Source organism: Heliangelus exortis, chromosome 9 (genome assembly GCF_036169615.1).
Source record: "Heliangelus exortis chromosome 9, bHelExo1.hap1, whole genome shotgun sequence".
Classification (NCBI taxonomy): domain Eukaryota; kingdom Metazoa; phylum Chordata; class Aves; order Apodiformes; family Trochilidae; genus Heliangelus; species Heliangelus exortis.
Window position 1 is genome coordinate 17714774 of NC_092430.1, and position 14428 is coordinate 17729201.

The 14428-nt window shown below is 50.0% G+C and overlaps 1 protein-coding gene across 3 annotated transcripts in view; it reads right to left on the reverse strand.

Annotated features, from left to right (window-relative positions):
* Positions 1 to 14428, reverse strand: part of SENP5 (SUMO specific peptidase 5) — a 169327-nt gene that overhangs the window by 47237 nt on the left and 107662 nt on the right. The window contains exon 10 of one of the 3 annotated variants that reach the window (XM_071752557.1): positions 13846 to 14017. The exons of the other annotated variants lie outside the window; for them this stretch is intronic. Coding sequence (XP_071608658.1) covers positions 13847 to 14017 — 171 coding nt within the window. The 3' untranslated portion in view covers position 13846. Of the gene's footprint in view, positions 1 to 13845; positions 14018 to 14428 lie in introns of those variants that run through there. 3 annotated transcript variants of the gene reach the window in all.

Here is a 14428-nt window from a genome sequence, read left to right on the forward strand (position 1 = left end):
CCAGTATTTTGGTGCTGTAAAGCAAACACAACTGATCTGGAGTCATTAATATGTAGTAAATGCAACCCCACTGCCGTGCTTTGACAGCCGCAATTTTTCAGGAGAGAATGACTCTTCTGAACAGATTTGAAACCCAAACAAGCTTTTCCTGGCAGCTGCCAGCCATCAGCATTTTAGAGGGTTTCATCAGCTTTTGAGAATTCAGGGGTCCTTCACCACTGAGCCAACTACCTTCAAACCCCTGCAGAGGCATGAGCAAGTCCTGCAGATCCTGGGGGATACAATAGGGGTAGTGGCAGCAGATGGGTGCATGCAGATGAGCTGGGATGGGGGGAGTTTCACCCCATGGCCCCCCAGGTGGGACATGACCCCTTTGCAGAAAGGGATCCTGAATCCATAACCCAGCAGTGGCACCAGCTGCCAGCCTGAGAATCCTTTGGGATTGTGCTCATGAGGATGCTGCAGAGTTAGATTTTTATTCCTTGGGGTTTTTGTGTGTTTTCCTTTTTTTTTTTTTTTTTTTTTAATTCCAGAGGCCTGGTTTTAGTCTGTGGGCTGACACCAACTCTCGGCGCAGACATCAGGCAGCTCGGCTCTTCCCGCATCAGCTCACACCTGCTTGGCAAAGCTGTGCTCCATCCAACACACACAGCCTGTTTGCAAGCTATGTGTCTGTTTGTGTAACCTCAAGGTTTTTTTGGCCGGAAACCAGGCTTTTGGGAGGATTTCTCAGGCTTTCAAACCCCATCACAGTGCTGGGGCCGTGAGTACGTGTGCTCTAACCACACAATGTGACAGGCAGGGGAAAGGGGCAGCAGCCACGGGAAGGAGGGATGGGTCTGTCCAAGCTGTGAAAGCAGATTTTTTGGGATCACACCTTGCTTTTCTTCCCTCCCTGGAGAGATTTTCTTTCAAACATCATAAAAAGGTATTGGATATTCTTTCAAAGATGCCCAGGAGAGTGAGCAGAAGTAAAGCCAGCCTACACCGTGGCTCTGTGGATAACTGATTGCTTTGCTCATATTGGTCTGACTCAGAACAAATATGTTTCATTTTTCCAATGAGCTGGTAAAAAAATACAGTCCCCTTATTTCCAGTTATTTCTAGTTTACTTAGAGCTTGGGTTTTGTTTTGCTTTACTTTCTTTTATTCCCTTTTTAATGTGGGGCAATTTCAGAACAAAAAGCTAAAATAGCAACTTGAAAAATCACTTTTTTAGGGTTTTCTTATTCTTGTCAATACAATTTGCCCTGCTCAGTCTGATTTCACAAGTCGTTTCAATCACCTTAAAACACTTTTTTTTTTTATGACCCTTTCCTTGCTCACCACAGCCCCCCTTGCCCAGCTGCATCCCCCAGCACACCCCAGCCGGGCTGCACCAAGTCCCCCCCAGCCCCAGCACCTCTCGGCGCAGGCTGCGGCTGGCAGCCCGGCTCTCCGCTCCGTGCCGGGATTGCGCCGGCTGCTCGGCTCGACGCCGTTTCCCTAGTGAAAGACGCTTCAGACTAAAGCCGAGACGCGGTTTGCCAAAATATTTGACAACACGAAAGCTCTGCTTGGATGGGTGCCAGAAGCCCCATTTGAAAAGTGAAATTCGGCATGCTCCAGCCCCGGGAGCTGTTCCCACGCAGCCGGGGAGGGCGACAGCATCGCCTGGGGATGGGGATGGGGTTGGGACTGTGGCAGAAGGTTCATTGCCTCCTTATTTCAGCAGTGGTAGTGGGGTGAGCATCCCCGCAGCCCCCAGAGCCGTGGGAGGCAGGCTGCACCACTTCTGCCCAGACAATGGGGTCGGAGTGCTGTGAGCACCCTCTGGCAGGGCACCAAGAGCTTGCCTGAGATGGGGCATGGCTCTGGGGCAGCCTGTCCTCCAGTGCAGCTCCTGGCTGCAAACCTGCCCCTACGTGGGTGCTATGCCTGGCCCCACTGCCTCCTGCACAGCCTGCAGCTGAGACCCCAAGCTGGGCAAATGAGCCCTCACTGGACAATAATGCTTTTCCCCCAGCATGCAGGTGGCTCAGGAAGGCTGAGTCAGGCTGTCCAACAGCTCTGGCACTACACTGTGTGCTGGTCCCTTCTTGAGAGCTGTGCACCATATGTGCTCCACACCATCACTTTCATGGGACACCCACCTGCCAAAACGCAGGGCCTGGTCCAGGAGCTGACTGGCACTCAATGCCGGTGCCACCCTGCAGCAGTCGGCATCCTAAGCAGGAGGGGTGGGTGCACGGCAGGACGTGCTACCTGTTTCCCATGAGGACAGATGGTCTGTCTGCTCTGCCGAGCCCAGTCCAGCACCATCCCTGCCTTGGCTGCCAGGAGAACAGCCCCGTTTTCTGCTTCATCCCTAGGGACTGCTGCGGTGCAAATGCCACTGTGCTTTGGGAGCAGGTCTGGGGGGGTGCCAGACTGGGGCAGCTGGAGCCACACGTGCAGCCAGCAGCTGGGACCGAGCTGTGCAAAGGGCCGACCCAGCCAATGAGCTGAAAAATACGTATTTTACAAGCAAAATGGCCTGCTCTTCCCTGCAGCTTGTGCCCATTGGCATTCAAACGACTGAGGTGGGTGTAAATGTGGAGTGGAGCACAGCGAGTGGCGAGACTGCCATGGGGCAGGAAAACCCCCTCATGTCACCAAAAACAGTGGCTCAAAAACCCTGTGGCAGCAAGGCAGGAGGAAAGTGAGGACACAGCCATGCCACTTTTTTCATTTGTAACTCCATCAGGATTTAGCGCCGGGTAAATTTGCTTCATGGACCTCGTCATTCTCCCTGAACCTTAAAGTGCTGAGCAGACATCAGGGTGCTGCACAACTCATCATAAAATATAAGGTTTTCCAAGATAAAAAAATCCAACTCCTTGAGTGCTCATATGCTTCTGCCCAGGCTGTTGTCCCTCTGTCACAGCCCTCACAGGATGCCTGGAGCTGCAGCAGCCACAGGGTGAGATGCTGCCCATCGCCCTCCCACCCCTCAGCCCCCTCACAGGGGGCGGCCAGGGTTTGTTTGTCTGCAACCCAAATGATCCAGCCCTCATTTGCATCACTTCGCCTTTGAGCCAGAAAGAGCACAATGAAATTAAAGAGCAAAGTGCCGCAGTAAATACAAATATAAAAGCGGAAAACAGCAGCCCCGGCAGCAGTAACACATGTCCAAGAACTCCAAACCCTGGCGTGAAAAGACAGTGCTTCTGGAAAGAGGTAGCAGAAAGGAGGAAAGTCTTCTCTGAGATCCCCAAAGCATAAATCCCAGATTTGAGCTACGAAGTAAAGTATTAGGATGAAAAAAAAAAAAAAAAAAAGATTAAAAAAAAAAAAAAAGCCCAACCCTTTGCCAGTATGCTGATGTTCATGAAAAGAATAAATACCTGGAAGGAGAGTGGCTGTTATTGCTGGAATAACACAATCACAAAGGAACACACCACAAACAATTACACTGGAACTAAGAGGGATGGACGCTCGCTCTGTACGCAATTAGGCACAGCTATGAGTCAGGGAAACACACATTTTTCTAGAAACATTGTGCTTCGCCTTAACACAGAAACCACAGAAACCATGGCAGGATAAAGTTTTTTTTGGTTGGTTTTGTGTTTTTTGTTTTTTGGGTTTTTTTTAAAAAAGAAAAAAAAAAAAAGAAGAAAAAAAAAAGGAAAGAAAAAAGGGAAGAGAAATCTGCAGTATCATAACAGAAATCACAGATCAATGTGTTTGCCCTAGGAAATGAACAGATAGAGATCAGGACTTGGCAGCTAAAGGAGTCTCCCAAACAAAGCAGAAACAGCTCAAAAGGGAAGGAACAAAACAAGGAGGGAGAGGGAGAGGGAGAGGGAGAGGGAGAGGAAGGGAAGAGGGAGCAGGCTCTGGAGCAGACACCATCAATCTGCACATGTGGAGAAAGAGTCAGCAGTGGTACCTGCCTCCCGACCAGCAAAGGCTGCACATATAAAGAGGACAAACAGCCCTGAGAAAACACAGATGATTTGCTTCCAAGGGCTTTTCCTTGCCAAAATTTACAGGCCTGCAGTTCTCAGTTAATAGATGGAGCTCCCCTTAGAGCTTCTAATGGAAGAGGCTGAAATGAAAACCACCCGCTCCCTGAGGAAAGGGGTGGGGAGGGTCAGATCCAACAGCCTGCGCGAATGTGTTCTGCATCATCTCTGCTGGGACAGACCCCTGGACACCTCATCACACGCCCTGAGATAATGAGCTATGTGGAAGTGGGAATGTGTATTTTTAAATTAAAAAAGAAACCTAGCACAAAGGGAACATCATCAGAGGAGGGCAAAGGAAATCCCAGTGTGCCCCAGGCATGCTGCGGGTTCACCTCTTCCCCCAGGACACCTCCTGCCTGACCACTGGGGAATCCTGTGGGATTTCTGTGCCTCATCTGCCTGGGGGGTGGAAAGGATAAAACCATTAAAACCGTGCAGGCTGAGCTGCACAGCGACAGCCTTGCCACAACACAGCATGGTGCACATCACAATTCACCTGAGGTTTGAGCCTTCCAGCTCGGCTCCCCAGCAAAGAGGTTTCACTGACTATATTAAAAGAAGGAGGTGTGGGGAAGAAGGAAATAAATCTATTGGCACAGAGAGCTGCCCACATTTCAATTGGTTCCCATCAAAATGAGGTAAGGAGGGCAAACTGATTCTCCACTAGCCACGGCAATTCCGTGCAGGGCAACATGGGTACAGTGGCCAGGGTGACATGGGGATGGTGGCCAGTAACGCCACAGTTGCCACAGCTTGGCATGTGCTGACTGTCCGGAGAAGGCACCCAAGGCCCTACCAGTGGCTACCCCACCCACACTGCAATCAATAACTCTGCCTGGACAGAGACGTGCTCCCAAACCCACATGGGCTGACAGGCAGCAAATGACACCATGGTACAAAACAGGACCCCAACAGCTATTAAACACAATAGGCAGCAAACTCCTCCATCGATATTCTGGACACATGAGCTAACTCTCACCATAAATCACTCCTGATAACATGGAGAATACAACCTTTGCAGAATTGGTGAGGTGTCACGCAGCTCCACAGGCAGTGAAAAGTGCAAACTGTTTAATTAAGGGGATTACATATTTGCACTTTGCCTGTGTATACCCCATGTTGTCAGCTTGTCCTCAGACATCTGAGGCTTAGGCAGAGCCCTAGCACCAACTCAGGCACTGATGGGTGCAAAGGGGTGATGGAAAAGTGAGGCACCATGGGGGAGCGAGGGGGCTGGAAGCAGAGCAAAGCCCAGCTGGCTCATCAGCCAAGTGCAATGGCATCTTTTAAAGTCTGCAAACAGGATGTGAAGGACTGATCCTGCCCCTTGCACACTCCTCATTTGCACAATTAGACCATCCTGTCACATCCAGTCCCTTTGGCTCCTACAGCTTTTCTTCTCTCCCCTGGCACCTCATGGGCAGCCAAAATGGAGAGAGGAAAGGGACCAGAACAGAGTGAGCCCCATGGTCAAAACCCAGGGACAAGGTGACCATAAAGGTGATTTATCCACCAGGCCAAGGCAGGTGTGTGAGCTCATGTTGAATCAGGAATACACAGCACAGTGCTGCCGAGAAAGACTGAGTCACCCAGGAGGGAAACCTGGACACATGGCCAGAGGGCATACAGTGCAGGAGAAAGACACATGCAGCATTATATACAGTGTGGCCAGTGAATATTTAAGGTATTCGCTTGGCAGATGGAATAACTTTGTTAACAGACTATTTAAATTCCTGAGGGGGTACCTGTAACTATTAGAAATTGATTTTATGAGCCTGTTATACAAACACTACTCTTCAAGGTCTAAAGCATATTGAAATTCTTCCTGTTCTCTCTCAAACAGATGGTGCTAGGAATTTTTCTGAACCTACTCATATCCATAAATACTACCCGCCAATCCCTCTTGCAAGACAGAAATGATCGTAATTAGAATGGTGAGCCCTCACCATCTTTTCCTCATCACACAGTTACTATAAAAATGCTCCAGAATAGGACGGTTTTGGCAAACCCCTTCCCAAGCAAGCGACCGTGCGTATTCCTCTATGTTTGTCATGATTAGACAGAATAAAAAGGGCTTCAGTGCCATTTCCAAGCCCTGGAAATAAGGCAGAGTGAGCGTATGGGATGGCAGCAGGAGGCATCATCCCAGTCTGTGAGGAACACAGGTTTGGAGCTGGGTAGGGATGGGAATAGGATACTGGCAGGATCATACCTCCAACCCCAGGTTCAGTAACACACCCAGGTCTTCAGAGCACACTGAATTGCAGAGAAATTAGTGTGGAGGGTTGAACAAAAATAAACCCCCCCTACACCAGATCAAAGGGCTTGAGAGGCTGATTTCTAGGAAAAAATTAAAAGTCCTCAATCTGTCAAGCTCCAATAGGCATCAGCCAGGAGCAGGCATGGGGGTGGGGGGAACTGGACAGGGTGCTCAGGGTATTTGCACACCTCCAGGAGCTGCCTGCCAGGGCAATCTGAGCAGAAGCAAAGGGATCAGGGGCAGGCTAGCAGGGTAAATACAGCTCTGAGCTTCTTAGGGTACCACCCGCTCATGTCCCTGCCTGGCTGGCTGGGTGGGTGCTCCACCAGAAATGAAATTTTGCTCACCAAGAGATCTTTTGGAACTGGCAACAGATTCGTTTAATCAAGCAGCCAGATTTGTTGCAGGATGAAATTAATTTTGTTCTGGGTAGAGTGGAGGTAGTTGAGAGAGACGAGGGCTCCTATTCAGGAGAGGGAAACAATACTCAGTCTGATAAGGTTCCCAGCCTCACAGCATGAATAGCAAACCTTGCAGCTCAGATAGGCCACCGGATATACTTTTTTTTTTTTTTTTTTTTTTTTTTTTTTTACTATATTGCCATTCATGAACAACCTCAAGCTCAAATACGGTCATAAAGTGCATTCACTGAATGGAAAAAAATCATTAAAAATTGTGGTCTCTTCCTGGACAACTCAGTAACAGAAAGTGCCAGCTACATTTGTTGAATAAATTGCTTGCAGGGAATAGTTTTTACTAGCTCTAAATGTGATGAAATTAAGCGTAGGGGAATGAATGCCAAGTACCACAAAACTGTTCCTGGGTGTGAGAGGTACGAAGAAGGGAGCAGACTCTCCAGGCAGACCTCAATGAAAAGCTGTGTTCAGACCCCCCCAGTACCCAACCCTGCCGGGCATCCTGCAGATCGGGGGCTGCTTGGGCTGAATTTGGCACTTCCAGGTCTCATCAGCAGAGGGCAGGGGCTGGCCACGGAGCCAGGGACTGGGGCCACCGAGCTGGGCAAGTGGGCAAGAGAGTTCGGGGGCCCCTTGGTGTCCCTCAGCAGCCAGGCAGCAGGTTTTGCCAGTTATCTCCAGCGCCATCCCAGTGTGGAGATTTCAGTGGATTGCTTGGCTTTGGGAAGATGGAGGATCCTACACACATGGGAGAGGAGCAGAGCTTGCAGGACTAAGTCTACCCTTATTCCTCTTCTGGCTACCTAAACAAATCCTGAGGGTAGGCTTCCCTGCTTGGCTGCAGCAGCCAGACCCAGGCTCCATCCTTGGTCTATCCTCAGTGCTGCCTCCCAGCCTGTTCCCTGCCCTGAGCCTGGGGAAGCACCACGGCTCTGGGAGCAGAGGCAGGCCTGGTACCAACAGGAGACCAAGTTTTCCAGCCTGTTATTTTCTAGGACTTCAGGGAAAGTAAGAGAACACAGTCTTTATAAAGAAGATAAAAAGCAAAAAATCCTCAAGTTATTTGCTTATTCCATCTGCTGTTGGCCCATCTGTTGTTGGTCAGCCCAAAGCAAGGACTATGGCAGGCCAAGGGCTGGGGCCCAGTAAGCAGATGTCACAAGGATATTTCACAAACCACACTAAGAAGACAGCAGTTGTCCCCTTTCACAGCCATTACAGCACGGGGCAGCCCTTGGCACGGACCACGCACCCCAGCACAGCAAGAACCCAGAGGTTCTCCCGCCTTCTCCTACACCATTCCAGCAGAACCCCAGCCCCATCAGCACCTCCAGAACATAGACACCTCCAGTGAGGTGCCCACAGGGATTCCTCCAGCTTTGGCTGGTGTGTGAAAGGAGTCTGTGTGGCTCACAGGGGGCAAGCTGGTAAACAGAAGGTCCTGTCATGCCCCTGGGGTAATGGTGTGGAGCAAATTGCCATAGACAGGAGACTGTAATGCAACCCAGCAGCAGCAAAGAGAGCCAGCATCATTCTTGGCTGAGGGCACAAATGCCTTATGCCATGAAGCATGGAGGTGATAAACCCTTGCCAGGCAGATGGGAGGTCACACAGAGGTCCTGGTTTCCTGCAGGGAAGGGAGATTCAACAAGGGAACAGGCAAATCAGCCTCAAGCTCCCCTTAAGATCAGAGTGCTAGGGGAATGCAGCACCACTGTCCTGGCCCCACCCTGCTCTGCCCTGCCAGTTTGTGAGTACAGAGACAGGGAATCCCTCAGGAAGCAGCTGGAGGAGGATGGGTACAGGTGAGGGTCAGAGGACTTTGGGGTGACAGCTCTCCTTGAGCCATTTGGGCTTGGATGCCGCTCAGAGCTGTAGAGCATCTTGGGGTGTCCAGGTGGATGGTGCACCCACACAGCCCCAATGGCCAAGTCAAGTAATTGTACAGCCCCAAAAGGCATCTCAGATGTCCTTCACCCAAGGACTTCAGTAGACTCACATCTGAAAAACACCTTCCTTTCCAAAACCACCAACTACATCACATGCTGCTGCCACAATCAGATAAAAATTGGGCTGAAATCATGAGTCTCACTGCCTGTTCCCAAATCTCACTTCTTCCTTGGACAAGACCCCACAAGCAGAAGGTTCCTACCTGTGACCACCTCCAGATGCCTCTGAGTCAGCATCACCACACTGATGGGGGGCACTAATGGGAGGTACTGGGCAAACAGAGGGCAAAACAACAGCTCTTGATCCCAAAGAAGCTTCGGAGGAACTGGGATGGGTAGCAGGGGACACGCCCTGCAGGAAGTCATGGAGCTAAGAAGAGCACCCAGGCTCTTCCTTGTCAGCCTTGAGCCACAGGGAAGCAAGTGCTGAGTGTTTCCGTCTCTCTGTTACGGCAATTACAGAATCAGCCAAATGGTTAAAGAGGCTGGAGGATTTTATTTAAATAAATAATAATAATTTAGCTTCCAAATTGCTCCCACATTGAGGTGCTTCAGGCTTTGCGCAATGCAATAAAAGCCGTCTCTAAAAAAAACCACAACAAAAAAAAGCACACTAAAATGTTATCAGAAAACCACTACTCATTAAAATTAACAATTACAACAAATTAGAAAAGCTCTACTGACACGGAGGGGGAGGAAGAGCATCCAAACGTGGAAAAATGCCTGGTAATTTTTAGTCACTGATAAGTAAAATAATGGTCTCATTTAGTACTGATTACCTAGAATTATTTAATTTTACTTCAAATTATTCAATTTTTGGTTGAAGTTACCTAGTAATTTTTAATTACTGATACATAATGCAATGACAAATGGCTCTTATTTACCTCTGTCTTCACAGAAGCGTGCAAGAAATCAATAGGCATTTCTGGTAAATTATTAAGCAAGCTGATGAAATTATGGGAATGTTTTCCCATTAGTGGGAATTGCCAAGATCCAGCTTAGGAACAGAACTGGGAACAGGGTGAGGGAGGAGAAGCCAGAGCAGCTCTAAGGCAGAGAGACCCCAAGCACCAGCCTGGAGAGGCAGCTTTTGGGAAGTGACGGGGTGGGAGCTGGGAGAGGTGGATCCTGCCCCACTGCGCTCAGGAGAGCAGCATTCAGTCCATTTTTAGCAATGAGCAGGCTCAGCCACGGACTCTTGGCTGCCTCATTGATTTTCCCTCCTAATGGAAACAACCTGCAGGACTGAAAATATTTGCAAACTGCTCAGGTCAGAAGAGGGAGAAGCAATAACAACATGGTGTGGAGGGGAGGCTCTTCCAGGGCAGAGTCGTGCTGTGCCCCCTTCCCAGCATCTCTAGGATGTTTTCTTTTCTCTGGGCATTCTGCCTATCCTTTTTTATTATTTTTTTATCCACAAGTAAAAGCATTCCCTGGGTATTTGTCCCATGTGGATGAGCCTTGCTAAAGAGATGAGGATGAAAAGGGTCAGAGGAAGAGGAACCAGCTCTGTCCTGATTCACCTCTTGTCCCCTGCTAGAGAGCTCGTGGCTCATGTCAGAGCCAAGACTGCTCAGGCAAGGCGGCGACGCAGGATTAGAGCTCAAAGCAATCTTGATAAATCGGAGACAGAGCCAGGAAAAACAGGAGGGTGTTCACCAAGACAAGTGCAAGGGTCAACTGAGCAAATCCAGGGTGGCGGGGAGGAAGCCTAAACAAATACAGGGAGAAGCTGGCAAGGTAGCTGCTCTGCAGAAAAAAGCTGGGGGATGTAACGGGTGGCAGGCTGAATGCAAGGCAGGAGCATTGTACTGCAGAAAAAAATGAAAAATCCTCACAGGACTGAAAAAGGAGCATTATTGGGAGATATAAAAAGAGAATCTCACCACCAGCACCCTCCCCAGCCCTGTCATGGTCTTGCCTGTGAATATACCCTGGTTTGGGTGCTGCTGCTTCACAGAAGTGGAAAATCAGAAGCAAGACAGTGTGGCCAAAGACAGTGAGACCTGCCAGAGGTCTGGAAATCCATTTGGAATGGCTGCCAGGCTGGGGTTGGCCACACCCCCAGGAAGGACATGGGATGTGGATACCTGGGACCCTCGGTAGAGATGCTGGGGCGAGTAAGACACTCCTCTGGATTGAGTGAGAAACAACAGGCTGAAGCTGCAAGGAGCAGAAACTCAATTTGGATGCAGTGCTTTCAGCTGCAAAGCCCATGGAGAATCCCATCTCCATCCTGGAGAGGCTGAGGAACCTCCAGCAAACGCAGCCAGGGCTGAGCTGGTCCAGCCCCAGTACTGAGCAGGAGTCCTGGTAGCTGCTGGGCTGGGGAGGGAATGGGGAGCTTCCTCACTCGCCATCCCAGGGTCACATCCAGATCCACCTCAAGCTGCCCAATGCCACCTGGAGAGCTCTGCCACTGGAGTGTTTTCAGAGGTCACTCCTATTTTATTTTTTTTTCAATGAAAGGAATAGCTGTGAAACACATGATAAAATCTATAGCTTTCCCCGCCAGCTTGCAGATAGAGTCCCACGACTGTTCATATTGGAAATTCAATTCCAATCAGTGTATTGGCAGGAAAGGATTAGGGTCAGTGCCAAAACACATTCATCCTGGCCAGCATTTTCCTAAGCCTCTGCATGGCTCCACCAGCCACTCTGGTACCTGCTGAGGGCCCATCTTGGAAACCAGCTGCTGAAGTGGCTCTGTTTGGGGCTCAGCTTGTGCCAGCATCCCATGATGTTCTCTGTGGAGGGTGCAGGCACATTCCTGGGTGATGCCTCCACATGCCCAGGTTGTGCCTGCTTCCCTCCTTCCCTGCAATGCTGCTGTGCTTGGCTGCCCAGGAGGTCAGTGAGCCCCAAGGCAGCTGCTCTGCTCCTCCACTGCACAAGCAATAGGAAGTAAAGAGAAAAACCTTCAACACCCCCTCCAACACTGTTTGCCTCCCCTCTTCCCCACTGCCTTCTGCAAAGAGCAGTCCCTATATGAAGATCCATATGGACCATCTAGCACCCAGTAACTGGGATTTCACAAACAGCAGGGGTCTCCAGGACCCTCTTCCAGCAGCTCTGGAGCTCTGCCCCATCAAGTCTCTCAGCAGAAAGCCAAGCTGCTCAAGATATCACAGTGCACAGCTTGGTGTTCAGCAGCAGCCAGGACACCAAACCGCTCTTGGGTGCCAGGGAGCATAGTGCCAATACAGCAGCACACATCTCCTTGGGTGCAGGTGCCCTACTGCAAAGGAGATATTGGAAATAGGGTCAGGAGTGGAGGATTTCAAGCCATTGACTTTTTTAGGAGCCTAGAGATAAAGCTGGATAAAAATGAGTAAGGTAAAGGCATTACCCACAGGGTCTTATCTGATCTGGCATCCAAACCTGCTATTGCCTCCACTTCCCTATCTCGAGGAGTTTTTTTAATGCACACAGCTACAAATCACCCCCTTCCAGTTTAAGTGTCAAATTAAATCAAGACAAATGTTCCCCTGTTCCACATTTCCTTTGGTCCTTGGCTAAGCCCTACAGCCCTTTCCCAAACCTCCACCTCCCACAACCTGGCACAACACCAAGCCTTTGCCTTGGGAGACATCTTGAGCCTGAACTTCCCATCCCTCTGGCATGCAGAGCTGCTCCACCACCAGCCCCTCTTTTCAGCAAGAAAGTTGCTGAAGACTTCTTGCAAAAGAAGCTTTGCTGTCAAGATGCTCCAGTCACCATTACCAGAAAATTACCAGAAAATGTCAGGCAAAACTGGAGTTTGTCTTGGCACCCAGCTCACTCTGCATCAGGGATGGACACTTGTGGATGCAACAGAGAGAGCCCTAGCAGGACAGGTGGCTAAATCCAAAGAGAGAAAGATAAAAAGTGATAAGAAACTAATTTTTACACCAACAGATGATTAATGTGTAGAACTCATTGCCGTAAGATACGAGGCAGAAAGTTTTGTAAGATTTTAAAGAAGATCTGACATTTATGCTGCTAATAAAAATTTCTGTAGCTCCATGAGTCAAGGTAGATAAAAGGAAGATGCCTGGAGGGGAGATAAGGCCATGTGCTTCGGAGCATAAGCTAATGACTAATAGCAAAAGACAAAGAAGAAAGCACCCCTGGGAGGCTGGGTTTTTCCTGTGTACCAGGTGTTTGCTCGTACCTTCTCTGAAGGTCCTGGCACATGTTACTGCAAGATCAGATAGGCGATGAGCTGCATCCCAGCCTTGCCCCAGGACAGCAACTCCCCTGCTCCGAAATTTCTACGGTTTGTTTTGGTTTGGTTTTAATTTAGACCCAGATCTCTTAATGCCCTGAGAAGCCTCCATCATTAATTCTCCTGACACACAACCTGGCCACATGCACTGGAAGTCATTGCTCAGGTCTTGGCAGGGCTCCAGGCAGAGGGGACCAAGTGCTGATTCACAGGGGCCTCGGGGATGCTGACACCACAGGTGGGCACCAGGGACACCAGCTCAGACATACCCATTCTGGGCACCTTTGGCCCAGAAAGAAAGATTTTGTCTGAACAGGGGCCTGCTGCTGGAAGGACATGGGTGATGCTGGTGGGACAGATGTGTGGGTTCCTGGCTTGGCTGGACCCCATCTGCAATAAAGGGGATCACAGACCTGTGTGCACATACTCAGCTATCCTCATTTTGCTGGTAGCTACAAAGCACGAGGTCAGCATGTCACAGTTCAGGAGACATGGTGGTGACTCATGAGCCCCTCCTCCATACCAGAGTTAGGACAGGTATCTCTGATCCTGGGCTGGGCTGAATCACAGGCACAGCTACAGAAATTTGCTTACATTGGGTACGACAGTGCTGGGAGTTGGTGTGTACTCACAGCCACGTGCTCCTGCATCCCACCACTGCACTGTCCAGCTTACAGGAACTCTGCCACACATCTGCATCCCTCCTCAAACTGCCTGCTCCCTTGAAGCTCCTATTCTCTGTGCATGAACTGTCTGGAGCTGCTGTTGGCCACCTGCCGGACCGTGCCTGGTCCAACACCTCTTACTTTTGCAGAGTTTACATGATCTCAGCCTAATCCTCCCCCATTTTTTCTACAGGCTCCATCCTGGCAGCTAGCACATAGAGCTCTCTTTTTGTAGCTACCATCCTCCAACACATGGATGTTTAGGTCCTAGGACCCTTTCCCTTCCTCTCTCACACTCTATCCAATCACCAATGCAATGCACAGCTCTGGGGCCATTAACACTGCCCAGGCAGTCTTACCTTAAGGTGTGGGAGTCCAGACGTTCCTCAGCTCCAAACCACTTGCACACAGAAGTGGACCCCATCTCCAGGGCCAGCCTGTTGCTTGCTGCCTGGTCCAGCTCTGCAGGAGGCAAGGCTGCTCCACCCACACAGCACCCAGGTGCTGCTGACCATAGGGAAGGTCTCTCAGTTGCAAGGTGGACATAGAGATCAGAGCACTGCAGGCTGCTGTTTTCTTGCATTTTAGCTTGTAAATGCATCCCTTCCGGGTTAATTCCTCTCAAAAAGCATTGGAATAATTATGTTTCTCCAAGCTGAGCTAGGAAGGACCTACAGGGCCTTTCCATTTCCACCCCAAAACACTCATGGCTGAACTTCCCAGCTGGCAGACCTCCACCCAGCTCCACTCATCACTCCCGGAGCTCTTCAAAAACACCTGTGGAGGGTCTGAGCTCAGGCCCTGTGTGGGGCCAAACATCCCACCCCAACTGCTTCATGGCTTCATCCTGAACCTGGCCCTTTCCCACAGCAAAGCTCTCAGAGCCTCAGCTGGCCTCATCACACCCTCATGTCCTCCTCTCTTCATGTGTCTCCAAAAACA